We start from the raw sequence: 19,818 nt of genomic DNA, 5'->3' as shown, positions 1-19,818 counted from the left end.
ATATATATATATATATATATATATTAGTATTGGGTTGATTGATCAGAATCGGAAAAATCGGAGTTTTTTGGGGTATCGGAATTGGAAAAACTTGAGCCTATTTACCAATATCAAAAACGATTCCTTAAATTATCTTTTTTATTTGATTTTGGTTTAAGAAATATCTTCCACTGCTTGTAGTAATACTAAAATAATAAATATTTTTTGATTTAAACTTCCAGTAAGAGTAAAATCTACAGATCATCCCCTCACAAGTGGGTGTTTTACGTTTGAGAAAGTATATGCACATTTTAGATATGTTTTTACAGTAATAGGGACAAAATAACACTTGTATCAGAATTGGGAATTTCGTATGGAATCGGTAATTGTATCGGAATCAGGAAAAATATTGGAATCATCCCATCACTAATATATATATATATATATATATATATATATGTAATCCTGGCCAAAATCATAAGACCACTTAAGAAAGTAAGCGTTTACGCATATTATCGAATTTTTAATCAAACAAATGGTTGAAACCATTGCCAAAAGGGAAAATATGATGGAATATATATATATATATATATATATATATATATATATATATATATATATATATATACGTCAATTTCACTCATTCAACACTAAACACTTACAGATTACAACATATCCAGTGTCAACAGATTTGTGTCATACCATGCCCACAAGTAACTAAACTTATTTAATTTCATTAAACATCATCAATTCTCTTATGAGGTTCATTAACCTTTCATTCTCATTGACCCTTATCCTCGAATGATATTTAGCCTTGATAAGTGACGACTCATTATATATAAAAAGACATATTACCTGTAGTATACCAATCACAACTGCAGTTACACCAAGCAGGTAAAGATTTTCATTGATCCAATCTTCTAGTTTATCCATGCACGGCTACAATAAATAAATAAATATTTTATACTTTATTAAAGCATGGTCATAAAACAGTTAGCAACAGAGTGTTATGCTATTGTGTTGAGCTATGAGGTAAAACACAGTAATCATATATATTCAGATTTAAAAGAAAAAGAGAGTGGAGAAAAAAAAAAGTTTATTGAAAAACAAAGAAAAACAAACAAAAATTATTTACAGGCAAAAATAGTCAAAGGGAAATAATTCAGTTTTAAATTCGAGTTTTGCTTTGAATATAATATTTAGATTTAACTAGCCTGGGCGCCTGACGTTGCCCGGGTGTTTGGAGGTGTGTGTTGAGAAAAAAAAAAAAAAAAAAAAATTGGTAGTAGGCAGGCAGGCATACTCAAACCCGTACCATAAAGAAGGAAAAGAATGTAAAAAAAAAGGTGACATCTTTGCTGTTGCGACCATCGCCAAACCGGAAGTGACATAGGTTTAAATTAAGGCTAGACAATCGAAAAGAGGGGATAACTTTCGAAAATATTGGCGAAAAACTTTCATTCCATCCTTATGCTAATAATAATACTCATACTCTACTCAAGCTACTTAAAAAAAAAAATTAGACAGGCGCAGTTACAATATCAGATTCTCTTGAGATGCTTTGTGCCTGGCATAAATTATGGACTAGATCAATAAGCCCCCACACTATGTACCTATGATTTCTCTCAAAACCATAAAAATACCGCTGCTAGTATGCTACATATATCCAATTTTCTCCTATAGATACTTTACCTCCAAGACCACTGCCTTTGTCTGTTTTGCATGCCAAACCTTTTTTTTTTCTCTCTAAACTCTACCCAAAACTCTATAACATAACATGTAATTATACTGTACTCTGTTATTTAAACCCTCTCTCTTGATCACTAACCAACTGTTCTATCTCCCAAGCTGCCATTAAACCCAAACCCATTGCACTTAACTTAGAGGCGCTTTAACTCTCAACGCTCAATAGACTGGCTTTTCTGTAATCGTTACACATTAACCTCTAAAGATTTCTACTAAGACATGCTTATGAGTATATTCTTATCCCATAGCTAAGCTTTAAAGTAGATACTTACTAACCGTTGTCTTATACATAGAGTTAAAGTGATCTATAATAAATAGCAATCCTCTGTCTCTTTCCCTTTGATAGGAGATAGTATTACAATAATTAATACATAAAAACTGAACTGTTACTCATTATTATTTTACAAAATACAAACTTCCGGACTCTTAAAGTAAGGTTAAGCTATCTTCCTTCATTGGAAGTCTGAAGACAACAAACATACTTAACATCTAAAATTCCATACCTTCGTATCTACTGAAAACATACCATTTATGCTTAACTAGGGGGGAGGTACCCGGCGTTGCCTGGGTCTTTGGAGGTGTGTGTGTTAAAAAAAAAAAGTTTTAGTGGGAAGGTGGGATTGAACCCCGAAGTCTTGACGCGAAGGTGGAAACAAAAGGGGAAAAAAGCCAGACACCTAACCATCTTGGCCACGATGGAGAGGAACTGATAAGGGAGTTATGTGAAGGTTTATAAAGCAAAATAAACAGGTACGAGGAAGTGGCGTGATATCTGACCTAGTTTTGCGCTGCAAGCTAGATCATTCGCTTTTCAAGACGTGGCAAGATCATCAAAGTCGGGCAAATTAAATACACGCATGACCCTTGTTGTTAAGTCGTAGTTATTATGATTTAGATGCAATATAAAAAGTCTTCAGAATGAGCGAGCCGACCGAGAATCACGGCGAAAAAAGCCTTTTGCAGACATACACAAAAAGAGAACATACATACGTACACACATTTTGCCTTTTATATATATATAGATTATACCTACAGAATACACCATAACTTATACATTTTCCAGTTATATTTGTGCTAAACTGTACTCCAAATCAAATATTATTACTTGTATTGATATTGAGCATACACCTTATCTTTATGTCGTCTTAATAATCAGAGTTTGGGCACCAAATTTTAATTCCTAATATCAAGGTAATCATATTTAAACATGTTATCCTAAACTAACATATAAACTATATCTAAACCATACATTAACTCCCCCTCTCTCAAACTAATCCTGTTACAAATTTGATTGCTTCTACCGCATGAATTCCTACTTATCCCCTCTTCGATTAACAATGAAAATGGAAAGCAAAGCAATGTCCTTTTCAATCACTTTGAGGAGTGTAACTTTTCAGTAGATATATAACCTACTAAATAACAAATATATAACCTACTAAATGACAGATATATAACCTACTAAATAACCAATTAACATTAACTACCCATGCGGGGTCACAGAAATACCTGGTTTAGGACCCAGGTGTGAGGTGAACCCTCTCGGTGGTGATGGACCTGTAGATCTTCCCAGGTCATCTGTCTAGGAGAAGGAAAACTCTGAAGCTAAACCTAGGAGAGGGAGGCCTCTTCAGTCCCGGACGACAACCTTCCTAAAACTGGTGACTCAAACAAATTACCGGTTGGCAAACCAAAACTGCTTATGGAGGAGATAGACACTGTCTATCACCCTGCTTTCATACTTCTTTGCCTATTAGCCAGGCGTAGAGGTGCTATCACAGGACTCAACAGAATCACCCAGTGGTCGACCTTGTTTCCTGACTAGAGCAATGAACGCCGTTTTCCCCACTCCCACCACATCCCATCCCCCTAACCTGGACACTGTGGGGTGCTACAGTACCATATATGCCGGTACAGTTGGACTGGGCTGACTTTTGTTTGATGGGTTGAGGGTACTGAATTGACAGTTTCTGGCTGCTGTGTCTGACTGATAGTACTGGAACCCTAACTCTTTGGTAACACTTAGAACGGCTGCTCCATCAACAGTTGTATAATATTGGGATGTTTGTAGTGCCATGTTGCGCATGGAAAGGGACCCTGCATTCATTCCTGGTGGGCTTTCCTGAGCCCACAATCCTATAGGTGAGGAGACATCTGATGGTCTACTTTATTGCATGTCTGATATTCTGCACCAACTGTCCAGCAACCCCTACTCAACCTAACTAAAACCTTTAAATCAAATAAAATGAAATGACAGTTCAATCTAAAATCACGTTCAAACCAGGACCAAACTCAAAGAAAACCAACCTGCCTCCTCCCTTGAGGCTTGCATTTACGAATATCTGTGGGCTTAAAACTAACTTAGCTGATGTTGAATCATTTCTCCTTGTAAACACCCCAGATATCATAGCATTAACTGAAACTAGCCTCCGCTCCTCCATTCCCTCTAACCACTTTAACATGCCTGGTTATCTCCCACTTTGCCATAAGGACTCAGACATATGCACGGGCTTGGAGTCTATATTCGTAACACCCTCCCCTTGACTAGAGAAACAAAACTAGAATCAGACGACCAGCCCTTTATGTGCTTCAGACTAAACATGCAACTTGTATTTTCTCTACCGCTACTCTTCAACCCAGGACAGTACTCTAATAAGCAAAGTCTTTGACAGCATAGATATAGCACTCTCTCTTGATACTAGCGCACAAGTACATGTATTTGGTGACTTCAATGTTCACCACAGTAACTGGCTTGGGTTCTCTACTTACACAGACGTAGCTAGTAGCACAACACACAGCTTCTCTATATCTCATTCTCTATCACAGACGGTTACATTTCCGACACGTTTCCAAGACCAGCAAGATCAGCATACCTCAGTTTGAGATCTATTTCTGACCACAGTTCCCGAAAATTGTATAACGAATGCCCACAGCCCACTCAGGAATGCTGATCATGCTGTGATAATGGTAGATATCGCCCTTAATTCTCAATCCAAAACTGAAGACTCACTGCTCAAAACAACGAGGTATTACAAAAAGGCTGACTGGGAAACCATGAGGGATCTAATCAGAGATGCTCCATGAGGAAATATCTTTTCTTTTCCAGCTAAACAGTGCACAAATGAGACCACTGAATGGTTCAAAATTGCAATTGAAGCATATGTTCCTACATGGAAATTCTATAGCAAGCTCCACTCTCCCCAATGGTTTACTTCCACTTATGCAGCTGCCATTCCGCAAAGGCGACATGCGTACCGCAGATTCAACCAACAGTCCAGATCAAACAGACAAAAGTATACAGAAGCTAGAGGTAATTGTAAGAGAGAAATAGCAACAGCTAAGACAGAATATACTGAAACCACCAGAAAACATATCAAAGCACAGAAATTAGGAACTGGTGATTTTTGGAAAATCTACAACAGTGTAGTAAATAATAGGCAGTCAACGATGGAGTTGTTTGCACGGCAACCGAGAAGGCTAACCTGCTCGCCAGCCAGTTTGCCTCAAGCTCCACATTGGACCCAGCATACCTCTCCCTCCCTGACTTTCCTTTGTGGACAGATGCCACGCTAGATGATTTGAAAATCACCCCTTCTCAGGCACATAGTATCATAAAAAACCTAGACACCTCAAAAGCATGTGGACCCGGTCTTATCCCGGCTGTGCTGTTAAAAAAATGCACCGCTGAGGTTGCTCCAGTTCTCTCCAAACTTTACAACAAATGCTTTAACAAATCTAGCTTTCCTGACTGATGGAAAACTGTTTTTGTGGTACCAGTTTTCAAGAATTCTGGCGACGAAAGAACTGACCCATTAAATTATCGCCCCATTAGCCTTCTCTCGCTTTTCACCAAAATATTTGAGTCCTTAATCAAGCTCTAGTCCATCACCTTACAGCTACTAAACTCCTGACTGGCAATCAATATGGATTTAGGCAAGCCCGTTCCACAGCAGATATCCTAACTGTAATCTCTGAATGCATATACCGTTCACTGGACAAAACAGGGGAGGGTAGAGCAGTAGCCCTCGATATATTTAAAGCTTTTGACTATGGCACGATGGTCTTCTAAGGAAAATTAGATCATATTGTATCACTAGAAGAATACATAATGTAATTAAATCCTTCTTAAGTAAGAGAAAAATCCAGGTTGTCCTCAATGGTCGTACATCTAAACAATATGATATAAATATGGGAGTACCTCTGGGGTCTATCCTCGGACCTTTATTATTCCTGATATTCATAAATGATCTCCCTGATAAAATTGTTTCTGAGATGGGTATATTTGCTGATGACACCACTCTCTATAACATGCACGAGGGGAAAACAAATGAACACATATCTAAGGAAATGGCAGAAACACTAAGGAATGACCTCCAATTTGTAGTAGAATGGGGACAAAAATGGATGGTCACATTCAATGCTGCCAACCAAAACAGCTTGTTTCCTTCAATAACTACAAGAAACCTTCTCTACCACCAATAGCAATGGCCAAGAACATATTACCCGAAAGACCTTCCTTTAAACTCCTCGACCTAATGTTTACAGGGAACATGAACTGGAATAGATACATTGAGAGCATTGCCAAGGCTGTTGCGAAGAAGGTGGGCTCTCACTACCATGCTAGAAAGCTACTTACGCTTGAAAGTATCCTGTACCTCTATAAGGCCACCATTCGCCCATGTATGGAGTACGGCTGTCACATTTGAGCTCTTGCATCTGCTACTTGTCTCTCACTTCTTGACAGGGTTCAAAAGAGAGTTGCCAACCTGATAGGTCCTGAACTGTCATCTAAGCTTCAGTCTTTGTCCCATCAACGAAATGTTGCATCCCTCTGCCTGTTCTACAAGTATTTTAATTGTGAATGCTCTGACAAACTACAAGTGCTTGTACCCTTGCGATGTGAATACTCGACAAACCCGACAAGCAACTAAATCCCACCCCTTCACAGTAGAGATCCCTAGGTGTAAGAAAACCTTCTACTCCAATAGTTTCTTCCCCAGAACTGCTAGACTTTGAAACTCCCTTCCGGGATTCTGCTTTCTCAACTGTACTGGCATTCAGAAGTTCAAGTGTAATGTGAACAAACATCTTGCTACTCATCTCCCTTCATAATATTCCTGCAACTTATGTCCCCAATAGTAACAACCTACTTCAAAGTGGCACTGTGCCTTGTTTGGGGTGCAGATTGAATAAAAAAGAAAGGAAAGTACCTAGTTTAAGGTGAAGGAATTAATGTTTTTGGCCAATTTTTTTACATTTATTGTCCGAAGGGTCGAGCTTCAAAACGATACCGATCTCATGAAAATCCATCGCCTCTGTTGAAAGTTTTAGGCAGACATACATACATATATACATTCAAACAGACAGGTGAGATTTATATTACAAATAATATCTGAAGATATAATGCCTTTGGTCAAACTAAGATTCAGAAAATCTATATTTGCCATAAATTATCCATTTTCTTGGTGAGGAAGACTTGGGATTCAGATTTCTCTTTTACAACCGAGAGTTTTTCATTTCTCTGACATTTCCAGTAGGAGTTACGACTGTGTTTTGCAGTCACCTTGTTGTGACCCTTCCAACAGCGGTTCCTGTACATAGCTGATTAGCAGAAGCATTCGGCCAACTATTTATAGTTGTTGCTGAAGAAGGTTGTAGAAACCAACAAAAAAGAATACTTTTTCTGTTCTATTTTTAGAAGTCTCCGGAAACACTTAAAAAGACGTTTTTATCTTCAAATTTTAAAGTAATATTTTTGTATTATATTATACTAGCAGGGGGTGCCTGGTGTTGCCTGGGTGTTTGTAGGTGTGTGTGTTTGCAGGTAAATCAGAACAAAAAGGAAACTTAACCCTGTTTAAATATAAAAAAACGATGTTAAACTTCTTACAAAAATAAAACAAAAAAATGGAAAAAAAAAATATTTGTAGGTGTAAATGAAAAAAAAGGGGCGTTAGTGGCAGGTAAGCTTGAACCCGGAGCCTTGAGGCCAATAGGTTGACTACATACACCTGTGCTACATCGGTGGAAGCAATGCAAGACGTTAAATATAGCGATTAAAAAGTGGATGAGTTCAAATTGAGGTCAAACATCACACTATCCTGCAGTTTTTAAGTGCGTGTTTAATGGGATAGTTCTTTTGAGTTTGTTTACCCGACTTTGTCTGGTTTTGTTTCCCCAACGCATTGGGGAAAACCAGCTCCCCTGTTTATTAGGGGAGTGTCCAAATGAAAGCAATTGTCTGATATGACGGTGAAAACCAACATTGGCCGAACGTCCATCGCTTTCTGGAAACCGCTCATTAGTTTTCACTTTTATACGAAAAAGCCGCATCAACACGAGACGAGCCAAAATAGCAAGAATCGTGTAAAATTCGCTGTAAATAAATCTAGCCGCGATGCGCATTTGCAATTCGTATATATTATGATCTACAGGGTATATAAGAAGTTCTAAGCGATAGTAAACCCCCCATCAAGAATCCCCTGAAAAAAAGCCTTTCTTGGGCATACAAAAACTCTTGTGCGCGTTTTGCCTTTTATATATATAAACTAGCAGGGGGTACCTGGCATTACCCGGGTGTTTAGAGATGCAAAAGAAAAAAAAAGTTTTAGTAGGTAGTTAGGCTCGAACCCGAACCCTTGAGGTTAATAGGCTCATGACTTCCCACCACACTACGATGGCAGAGAAGCAAGAATGTGTGAAATAAAATCCTTAAAAAGTTTCTGTTTAATGAGGTCAAACATCACGCCACACACTTAATTTTACTGCAAGATAGTTCTTTTGAACTTTGTCTGGTTTTGTTTCCTAAACGTGTTGGGGAAAAACCAGCTGCCCCTTTATTAGAGGAGTGTCCAAATGAAAGCAATTGTCTGATATGACGGTGAAAACCGACATTGACCAAACGTCCATCGCTTCTGGACATTCCCGGCCGGTGTGCCGGGAACTGCTGATATGATTCAGTTTCGCTTTTTTATACTGAAAAGCGAAACAAAGACACAGTGATCGAAAAAAATCTCAAAAATAGCGCGTAAAAGTCGGGTAAATTAAAGATACATGCGACCCCTGTTCTTAACTCGTAGATATTATGATTTAGACAGTATATAAAAAGTTTTAAGAAGGAGTGACCCGATCGAGCGCCCCCCCTGAAAAAAGCCTTTTGCGGACATTTTATATTAATATATAATATTTTAAGTATTATTATATTATTATAATATTTAATTATATTAATAAATGTTTTTATTATATTTTATGTTTATTATGTTTATTATATTTGGATAACCATATCATTCGTGTAAGAAATTTTAATTTCTTCATATTTTAAGGGAAAAATATGTCCTCATATGACACAGGCTACTAAGCTAATTGGGAAATGCATAAAACTTAGAAACATCATCTAAAGAAAAATAAAAAATAAAAAAAAACTCTGCCCCCTCCTCGTTTCAGGCATGCAGAAGTTCAGGTGTAATGTAAACGGACATCTTGCTACTCATCTCCCTTCTCGTTTCAGGCATGCAGAAGTTCAGGTGTAATGTAAACGGACATCTTGCTACTCATCTCCCTCCTCGTTTCAGGCATGCAGAAGTTCAGGTGTAATGTGAATGGACATCTTGCTACTCATCTCCCTCCTCGTTTCAGGCATGCAGAAGTTCAGGTGTAATGTGAATGGACATCTTGCTACTCATCTCCCTCCTCGTTTCAGGCATGCAGAAGTTCAGGTGTAATGTAAACGGACATCTTGCTACTCATCTCCCTTCTCGTTTCAGGCATGCAGAAGTTCAGGTGTAATGTAAACGGACATCTTGCTACTCATCTCCCTCCTCGTTTCAGGCATGCAGAAGTTCAGGTGTAATGTGAATGGACATCTTGCTACTCATCTCCCTCCTCGTTTCAGGCATGCAGAAGTTCAGGTGTAATGTGAACGGACATCTTGCTACTCATCTCCCTTCTCGTTTCAGCCTGTCACAATTTAAGTTTGTAATAGCATTTTTAAATGTGTCCATGCATCTCCATAATGGTTTTGGTCCATCTATTAATCAGTTTGTCACATATAAGTTTGAAGTAACATTTTTAATCTTGATTCATCGTCGTCGTCATCATCATCATCGGTTTAATGTCTGTTTTACATGCTAGCATATGTTAGGCAGCTTTTAGAAATTGACTTTCAAACTAACCTATCTCTGGCCAAGCCTTTATCCTTTTTTCTCTCAAGTTCATTCCCATGTTTTTCTTGTTTGAAGTAGCTGAGTAGTTACTGCATCCGAGTAAATCATCTGACTAGGCTTTGACATACCTTTCGACAACCCCTCCACCCCGTATTTATCGCTTAAACAGCAAATCATATTCTTGTAAGGAGGAAGAACTCGGCTGTACTTATATTCTTTACATCACCTTGGCTTTCCTCTGTGAACCGAGCCTGCTACCTCAACTGTTCTACATCTTCTTATCCAAGAACTCTCGTCCATTCTTTCAACATGGCCAGTAAAATCTCCTTGTCTGCACACGTCTCTACCATTCAGATTTAACCTTCTTTTGAGATCATCAGAACCAAACCTGCCGGTTCTACTGTAGCAAATATCTCCCTGATATCTATTTTTGCTTTTTCTCGCTCACATGCCCCTATTCTATGTTTGTGAACACGGAACACAGATTAGGTGTAAGCAAAAGGTTACAAGAGTAGGATAAAGCGTAAGCAGAGGTGTCCATTATGAGTAATTGTACGCACTGCATACTACTAATACTCCTGCTGATTCTACAATATTATGATACTAGTTCCTGACAGGATTATCTCACATCGTAATATAGTACTGGAAGAGTCTATGATGCAGAAGGTTTCAATCTCACAACACCCTTCCAAGGGTTTTTTTAACAAAAAAAAAAAGGAAAAAATAAATAAAATCATTAATACTTCTACCTCTTGGGATTTACGTTGAGTGATTGCATAAATTTTCTTTTTCTATACCTAGCGTTATACTTCAAGAGAGACTTGGGGTGTGTCAAGACTGAAGTGATCAAATATTATGTCTATTGGCTCGTCGCAGGTATTTTGTAGTGATTCCTCCAATTTATTAAAAAAGATTAGGTCAGGGTCATTTCCTGAGCTGTTTCATATGGGGTTTGTAGGTATTTTTTGGTCCTTGGATGATATAGACCAGTTCGCCAATTTCTTGTTTGATAATGCCTACTTCCCAGAATGCAATGTTGTTTTTGTAGACCTTGAAAAGGACTTTATCATCAGGACAGAAATATTCTTATGGGGCGAGACGGTTTTCTTCAACTTCTCTAACTGCCAGCATTTGAAAGACCTTTCTTTTATTCCTTTTTAAATTTCTATAAACATAGTAAATCTTCTAGAATTTTCTATCTGTTGAACATGTTACCATAGGCTTGCTGCCTTGTGTGCTACAATATAGACTCTGTTCCCAAAATTTAAACAAAATATATTTTCTGTACAAGCCACCACTTATGCAAGGCGCAAATATAAACTTTAGCCCCATTAAATCAAAAATGGTGTACCTGAATGGAACTGTATTTGCTATTAAAGAAAATGGAAGACTATATTATTTAAGCAATGTAGTCCCATCAAAAACCGCTTGCCCTGATTTACAAATATGGTGTAAAATTCTTGGGCACTGCAATATTCCAGATATCAGAAGTTGCCAAATGTGATTGACGGAATGAAAATAAACACGGTACTAGTGCACTTATTGATCCGTGCTGAAATGATAACGTTATTATTTAAAAAAACATTCTTAACATGGGGAGGGGAGGGTGTTTTGTAATTATTCTATACTTTAACTTTACAATTGAATAAAAAAACATATAAAACTTTTATTAAACTTGGAAATATGATTTTTTTTTTTTTTTTTTTTTTTTTTTTTTTTTTTTACAAAGGCATCACCACATTATCAAGGCCCAGAGGCCACTCAAGGATAAGGGTTAAAGAGTGTACAGTAGAAATTGGTCAATATAGTAATCATTAGTAATGAAAATTTGGTAAATTTAATAACTTATATGGAACGGCTCATCAAGAACTTATTTACTTTAGACTTGAACACAACCATATTGTAGTCAGCCGGAAAGCAGGAAAACGGAAGACAATTCCACAGGCGTGCAGTTCTAAGAAAGAAGCTTTGTTCATGGAATCTACGTTTAGGTTTAGCCACAGATAAAGAGTGGGGGAAATTATTGATAGTGTTTACAGCTAGACGAGTGTTTCTTGTGAAAGTTTGGCGAGGGGGGACCAAAGATTGAAGCTCAGTTGAACACTTTCCATGAAAATAACGATACATCAGAGACAAACTCGCAACATCTCTTCTGTGAGATAGAGGTTGCAAGGAGGAGAAAAGGACATCTCCTACGAGGCTACGAAGTCTATTTTGAACTCTATCAAGGCAGGACAAGTCCTTTCTAGCAGCTCCTGCCCAGATGTGGCAACAGTATTCCATCCTTGGACGTACCTGGCTCTTATATAGGTAGAGAATAGCATCAGCAGTGAGATATCTACTGGATCGATAGAAAGATCCCACCATTTTTCCAGCGGCCTTGGCAACAGATTTGATATACGTGTTCCATTTAAGATCAGGAGTAATGGTCAAGCCCAGAAGCTTGTCAAAACTTGAGGCCTCCTGAAGACGAGAGCCATTCATTTCAATTGATGACAAATGTGGATTAGAATGTTGATGATGTAAAGAGAGAAGCTTGGTTTTAGATGGATTAAAAGTAACCAGCCACTCCTTTCCCCATTGTACTACGTGCTCAAGATCAGAGGAGAGAGAATTGGAGAGAACTTGCTCGTTTACTGTCTTAGATGTGGTACCATAAATGGTAGTGTCGTCAGCATAAATGTCTACAAATGATGTAAGGATATGATTTGGAAGATCATTAATGTAGATCAGGAAAAGAGTTGGGCCCAGGATGGATCCCTGAGGGACACCGGCATTAATACTGTGAGCTTCTGATTTTTGCCCCTCAACTACTACTCTTATGAACCTATCAGAAAGAAATGATTTAATAATTGAGAAGACTTTTCCAGCTATACCATAGCTAGCGATCTTATGAAGTAAACCTTTATGCCATACCCTATCAAAGGCTTTAGATATGTCAAGAGCAATTGCTCTAGAAAGATTGCCACCGTCGAGAGATTTGCTAATCCTATGCGATATAACTGTAATGACATCTGCTGTAGATCTAGCAGAACGGAAACCATATTGAGTGTCACTAAGAAGGTTATTTTTGTTGAGATGTTTGATTACTTCTGTATTTAACACAGATTCTAGCAACTTACTCATGACGCACAGGAGACTTATTGGCCTGTACTGAGAGGGGGATGAGCGATCACCTGAATTCTTAAATACAGGGCATACTGATGAGGTTTTCCAGGGAGATGGGAAACTATTCTCCTTAAGACAACGTTTAAACAGTTTTGTAAGTATGGGGGCTAATTCAGGTTGAAGTTTTTTGAGTACTATAATTGGAATACCATCAGGGCCAGTTGCTTTACTCGAATCAAGGTTTTTGATTAGCTTCGCAACATCACGTACAGATATACGTATATCACATAGCGTGTTTTCTGATACAGGAGGAACTATTGGGGGTTGGCGGTCTTGGTCGCAAAGGGTAGAATTTGCTGCAAAGTTCTTGACAAAGAGTTTGGCTTTGTCTGATGCTGACGAGATTACCTCAGGTCCATTGATAATAGTTGGGATGGAGCACACGCTTCTGTTCAGGATTCTGTTTGCTATTTGCCAAAACTGGTGGGAACCAAGCCGCTGCTCAGCTACTTTGGACTTAACAGATTGAGCATACAACTCTCTTGCGTTCCTTATTACTTTCTTACAATGGTTGCTGGCAGTCCTGAAAACGGCTTTAGTTTCCATACATCTATTACGTTTGAAGCAGTGGAAAAAGTGATTTCTGTGCGCAATGGCAGCAGCACATTCTGGAGAGAACCATGGCTGGCTGTTAGGTTTTTTCTGAAACTTTTTAGAGGGTATGAAATGGTCAATACCTACAATTAACCATTCAGTTAGGTCTAATACTATAGAGGACACATCCTTTTTAAACATGGAATGCAGAGGTAGATCAGATATAAATGTACGGAAGCTATCCCAGTCAGCCTTAGTGTATCGATATACTGTACGATGAAGAGGTACATCTGGGGACTTATTACATTTCATTTTTATCTTAATTGATACAACAGAGTGGTCGGAAGATCCAAGAGGCGACAGAACAGAAACTGAACATAGTTCAGGGCAAGTTGTGAGAAAAAGGTCTAGTAGGCTCGCATACTGGCCATCATTATCGGGCACACGGGTAGGTTCCTGAACAATCTGAGTGAGGTCATAGGCAATGGAGAAATCATGACAGAACCTCCCCTCATCATCGGTCTTGTTTGAGTGGGTCAACCATTCAACGTTGTGAACATTGAAGTCTCCACATACGTGAATGTTAGCTGAAGGATAAGTAGAAAGGACTTGGTCAATTTTCTCAGATATGCTTTGAAAGATAGTAACTCCACTGTTGTGGGGGCGATAGAGAGTAAATATAAATGCAGTAGTGTGAGCTAAAGCAACCCGGAAGCACATATAGGGTAAGTTAGGATCTTCCCTGGAGATGTCCCTCCCACATGGAAAGCTATCTTTAATATAGGCACATATTCCATGCCCATGGCGATCTTGGGGGTCAGATTTAGAAGTTAAGTTAGAGTATCCTGAAATTGCAAACTCATCTAGGGAAATAGCCTGTCCAATGCCAGTTTCACTTAAAAATAAAAGGTCTGGTTTAGTCTCCTGTAATTGGGTTTCAACCTCTGGAAGGTTAGAACGAAGACCCCTGATGTTGGAGAAGGAGACATGGTAGTAGGGGTCTACGTTGGAAGTTGGGGAACCGGGTTTAATCGTGTATTTTTTCTTGAAACTTGTCATGATGAAATTTTGGAATTTGTGGACTAGGTCGACAGATTTACTTAGAGCAGGACAGAGAGGGGAAATTAAGAGAGAAAAAGAAATGAAGAATTTTTTTTTATTTTTTATTTGTAGTTAATGATAAGGTAAAGCCGTAACAATTACCCACTAGTATGGCATCGAGAGGCCCCACCAGAAGCTACTGCATGGTCCAGAATCCATTCACCAAATGGCAATACAGCAGCCCCAGTACTTTGCACCTGCTGATAGGACAGCCTCCTTAGTGGTTAATCCAAGGTTCGGGTCCCTGACTATCAGGCGGATAACGTCAGCCCAGACAAAACGTTTACCTCCAGCACCCTTACTAGTGACATGGCTACAAGGATAGACATAGAAACAGAAAATTTCCGCCATCTCAGCCAACTGATTCGCAAAAATACTGCCAACCTAGAAAACAGCTTTTTCTTCTCCCTTTGTCCGAAAAATCACTCATTTAAAAAAAAAAAAATGAGGACTGAGGGACAAATAAGAAGAAGCGAGAGTAACAGGAGCTGCCGATAACGCATCCACAATGCGTTTTCTACTCTCCATTAAAAAAAACAAAAAAACAAAAAAAAAAACTATTAAGTATTGTACTTAATAAAAGTCCAACGGACGTGTTTAAGGGAAAGTATGGTGATAGATTCCCCTCACACGAACTAAAAATGAGTATAATTCGTAATTTTTGCTATCAACTCGGTGGATAAATAAACATATGTACGAGGAAAAAAAAAAAAAAAAAAAAAAAAAAAAAAAGGCTAGCATTTAATAAAACAGAAATACACAAATTAAATACTGAAATAAAATGGAGTTGTTAATATTTTAAATCTAAAATAAAAAGCATGATTGAAATCACTTATCTCAACAAAAACAATTCCGTCTCCAAATTGCAAACTGTGTTGAAAGAACTTCAGTTAGTAGCGTTCAAAACATTTTTTTTTTTAAATTAGCCGTTAATAGAAAATCGTGATTTTATTCTGAACTTAAGCTAGTAACGTTTTAAGAAGATTTAAAAAATAGCGCGGATCAGTAAGTGCACTAGCACCATAAAAACTTCAAAAAACTTGGCAGACTGCAACGTTTGTACACAAGTTAAAATGGCAAAGTACCAAAACAAGATGTTAGACAAGAAGGCCACCAAAATCCTATCACTGGTGCATTGTGACTTGAATGATCCCGAGTAACCGATGGGGAGAGAAAACTTCAAGTATACATTGGATTTTCTAGACGATTATTCCGGTTTAATAGTGGTCTATTTCTTAAAAAATAAATCTGATTTCCATAGCAACGACACTAATCTTATCCTCGTCACTACTGATGTGGACTCAAGGTTGGGACCACTGAAGGAAAACACCAAATATGGATTAGGTGTAAGAAAAATATATTTACTAGAACGCTACAAGAGTAGGATAAAGGGTAAGTGGAGCTTACTATCTGGTGGTGTCCATTATGAGTAGTCATGCATGCTGTGTACTACTAGTACTCCTGGTGATTCTTCGGTATTGCGATACTCCTCACTAAGAATTTTATCTCACATCGTAATATAGTACTGAAAGAGTCTATGATGCAGGTAAGTTTCGATCTCACAAGATATATTTTTTATTTATTCACACAAAATTTCAAAACAATATTTACAAAAGACCATGTAAAATGTAAAAATAAGGAAATTTTTTTTTTTACTTACTGTTTTATAAGCATCGGTGGATGTCCGACATTCTGTGATACAGCACGAAGAAGGGAGATTCGAAGGTGTGGACACTTCTCCCTGCCAGTCGGTGTAGTTTTTTACTCCGCAGCATTTATGCTGAAATTATGATTCCAAAAGATAACAATAGTTTTGTGGTGATTGATACTATTATAAGAAAAATTAAATTAATTAATAAAAAATTAAAGAAAAGAACTGTTCATGTATGCCAAATCTTACAGGATACCACAAAAGATTTATCACTGCATTATTATTAGGCCTATGACAAGAGAATATGTGTGTCCGATAGTACCGGTCAGTTCGCAAGCCTCCTAGACCTTTTTCTATCCACATCCCCTGAGCTATGCTCGTGTTCCGTTCTCCACAAAAGATTTATCACTGCATTATTATTAGGCCTATGACAAGAGAATATTCTTTTTGTTATTTTGACTCTCGAGTATATATCCGACACAGTTAATCAATTGAGAACCACATCCACTCTATCTAAAAACATATAAGATATTAACTGATATATACTCGAGAGTCAAAATAATGAAAAGAATATTCTCTTGTCATAACCCTAGTTATTATTGATGACATTTTAACCACCAGCCGGGGATTTACCATCAGCACCAAAGTCAACAGAATCTAGACCAGACATTTTCAACCTTTCCACTATCTGTGACCCCCCCCCCACACACACACACATCACCATCGGCTTTATTTATTTCTCCATTAACCTCCTACTCGCATACAAAAAATTCATAACCATCACAAAGTGTCCGGAAAAACGAAAAAGTAAAAAAAAACAAAAAAATTTTTTATTGTTTAGGAGATTTTATTGTTTTGAATAAAAATGGTATACATTCGTATCACGAAAACAAAGGAAAGCAAACTTTTTCTAAATAGAAAATTATGAAGTTAATTTGTATTACGTTTCGTAGACATGACAAAATCTGAAAAGAAACTATTATTTTTAAATTATCAGCTACTTCAATTATTTAACCCGGATTATATAATTTTTTTTTACCTCCTAGGGGTAAATTTACCCCTGGTTGAAAACCTCTGGTCTAGGCCATTATGCAAATGACTTTTCCCTATTGACTACAGCATGTTGCTAGTCCTGCGCAGTTCTAGGAGGTCCACCCTCTCCAGACTTTTCTTTCTCCTTTTGAGAATGGATTAGTTTATTGATAATAACCTGAGTCGCCCCTATTGGGGAATGCCGACAGGGCTGCCCCGGCATTGTTTGCAAGCCAGAGTGCTCTTCCTCTTCAATTCCACTTTCCGAACCTTGTGTAACATCTTCCCGTCATGGAAGGGAGAAAAATATCTACGGCGAAAGATTTACCACATTTTTAGATTTGATTCATCTTTGACTGATCAGAGACATTCAAAGAATGGCAGTAAAGTTTTAAAAGGTCGTCTAAGAATCGCTTTTATTTATATACTAGCAAAATAAAAAAATTAAAAAAAGTGGTAGTAGGCAGGCAGGCTTGAATCCACGAAGGAGGAGAAGAACGTGAACCTCCCCTCCCCCCCAAAAAAAACGTGGCATCTTTGCCGTTGCGTCCATCACCAAACTGGAAGTGGCAAAGGTTTAAATTAAGACTAGTCAATTGAAAAGAGAGGATAACTTTCGAAAATATCGCCGAAAAAAGCGACCCTCCCTTGTAGAAATCTGTCCAGTCGAGGGTGAAGGAATTAATGTCTTTAGCCAATTTTTTAATATTTGTCATCCGAAGGGTCGAGTTTCAAAACGATACCGATCTCGTAAAAATCCGTCGCCTCTGTTGAAAGTTTTAGGCAAACATACATGCGTACATTAAAACAGACAGTCGAAACTTATATCATAGATGTACAACATTCTCTGTGGGATTCAGTTTGGTAAGTTGGATACCCAATCCAAAATAGTCAAACCATGTTAAAAAAAATTAGTTGTTCGGAATTTTGGCATTGTGAGCAGATATCAAATCTTGGGTGGAAAAACAAATCACAGTCATCTCCATGAAGCTGATCAACGTAACTTCTTTTTTTTTTATTTGCTAGGAACAAAGTATACTATCCATCCTGATCGTCACAAACTCTATTCTGTTATCGGTCTGTGAAGGAAAAATCCTGAAACAATTTTTATTTTTGTCCAAATCCAGAGTTTTCATCGTTATCACTTTTGGGGGAGTTGAATTTTTCCCTACCTTAAAAGCCGACTTTGTGTCTAACTTTGCCCTCGTGAAGAGACAAATAAATAGGAACATACAGATGAATGAAGCGTTTTAAAATCTCCAGTGAAAGAGCTTCTTGGATTTTAGATTTGATAAAACAGCAACGGATGACATGGAACCTCAAATCATTGCTGATCGTAGAAAGTACAAACTAGACAAAGCAATTTCGATGCTGTGTCTCTTGACACTAGGGCTGCTATAGATGTAGATCATTTCCGATGTACAGCCCTCCATTGTGGCTATTGATACTGATCAAAAGAGAGTCACCAACCTGATAGGTCCTGAACTGTCATCTAGGCTTCAGCCTCTGTCCCATCAACGAAATGTTGCATCTCTCTTTCAAGTACTTTAATGGTGAATGCTCTGATGAACTACAAGCACTTGTACCCCCTCGATGTGAACACCCCCGACAAACAGATAAAATCCCACCCCTTCACAGTAGAGATCTCTAGGTGTAAGAAAACCTACTCCAATAGTTTCTTCCTCAGAACTGCTAGACTTTGGAACTCTCTTCCGGGATTCTGCTTTCCCAACTGTACTGGCATGCAGAAGTTCAAGTGTAATGTGAGCAGACATTTTGCTACTCATCTCCCTTCATAATATTCCTGCAACTTATGTCCCCGATAGCAGCCCCCTACTTCAAAGTAGCACTGTGCCTTGTTTAGGGTGCAAATTGAATTAAAAAAAGTTTTTTAAAACTAGAAGCAGGCCTGCTCTACTGGGCTAGAAAACTTCTCACATCTGACAGTACCATATATATCTATCTCTATAAAGTGACCATTTGCCCATGCATAAAGTTATTGTTTACCACATCTGGACTGGTACACCAAGCACTAGTCTTACCTACTTGGACAGAACGCAAAAAAACGAGTCCCTACTCACTGTTAGCTACACTTCAGCCCCTGTCCCATCACCACAATGTTACTTCTCTGTGCTTGTTTTCTAAATACTATCCACGAAATGTACTTCGAAATTACTGCACTTATACTCCATTAACATAGATACACCCGACTAACCAAACTAACAGAGAAATTTTACTCCATCTTCAGATACTGGAAAACTATCTACTCTAATTCTAATATAGTGTGCATGCACGCATGTAAATGCATGTGAATTGATGTCAACGGTGGCGGGGGGGGTGAGGATTATAAAAAGAGAAAGAGAACAATCACAAGAGAGAAGAGATCTTGTGAGAGACAAGATAACGTTCAAAATCTAGTGAGAGACATGGGGAGAACATTCGAGATCA

The 19,818-nt window shown here is 38.1% G+C and overlaps 2 protein-coding genes across 4 annotated transcripts in view; one reads left to right on the top strand and one right to left on the bottom strand.

Moving 5' to 3' along the window:
* The window catches only part of LOC145293243 (tetraspanin-9-like), a 100,735-nt gene that overhangs the window by 9,448 nt on the left and 71,469 nt on the right, over nucleotides 1-19,818 (bottom strand). The window contains exons 6-7 of the mRNA XM_080139813.1: nucleotides 16,348-16,467; nucleotides 835-918 (exon numbers count right to left, since the gene is read on the bottom strand). Coding sequence (XP_079995939.1) covers nucleotides 835-918; nucleotides 16,348-16,467 — 204 coding nt within the window. The remainder of the gene's footprint in view (nucleotides 1-834; nucleotides 919-16,347; nucleotides 16,468-19,818) is intronic.
* The window catches only part of LOC145293248 (histone-lysine N-methyltransferase SETMAR-like), a 160,292-nt gene that overhangs the window by 95,145 nt on the left and 45,329 nt on the right, over nucleotides 1-19,818 (top strand). The gene's annotated exons all lie outside the window — the stretch shown is intronic.

Source organism: Euprymna scolopes, chromosome 14, assembly GCF_053919585.1.
Source record: "Euprymna scolopes isolate OS-2025 chromosome 14, ASM5391958v1, whole genome shotgun sequence".
NCBI lineage: Eukaryota > Metazoa > Mollusca > Cephalopoda > Sepiida > Sepiolidae > Euprymna > Euprymna scolopes.
This window is presented reverse-complemented; position numbering and strand designations above follow the sequence as displayed.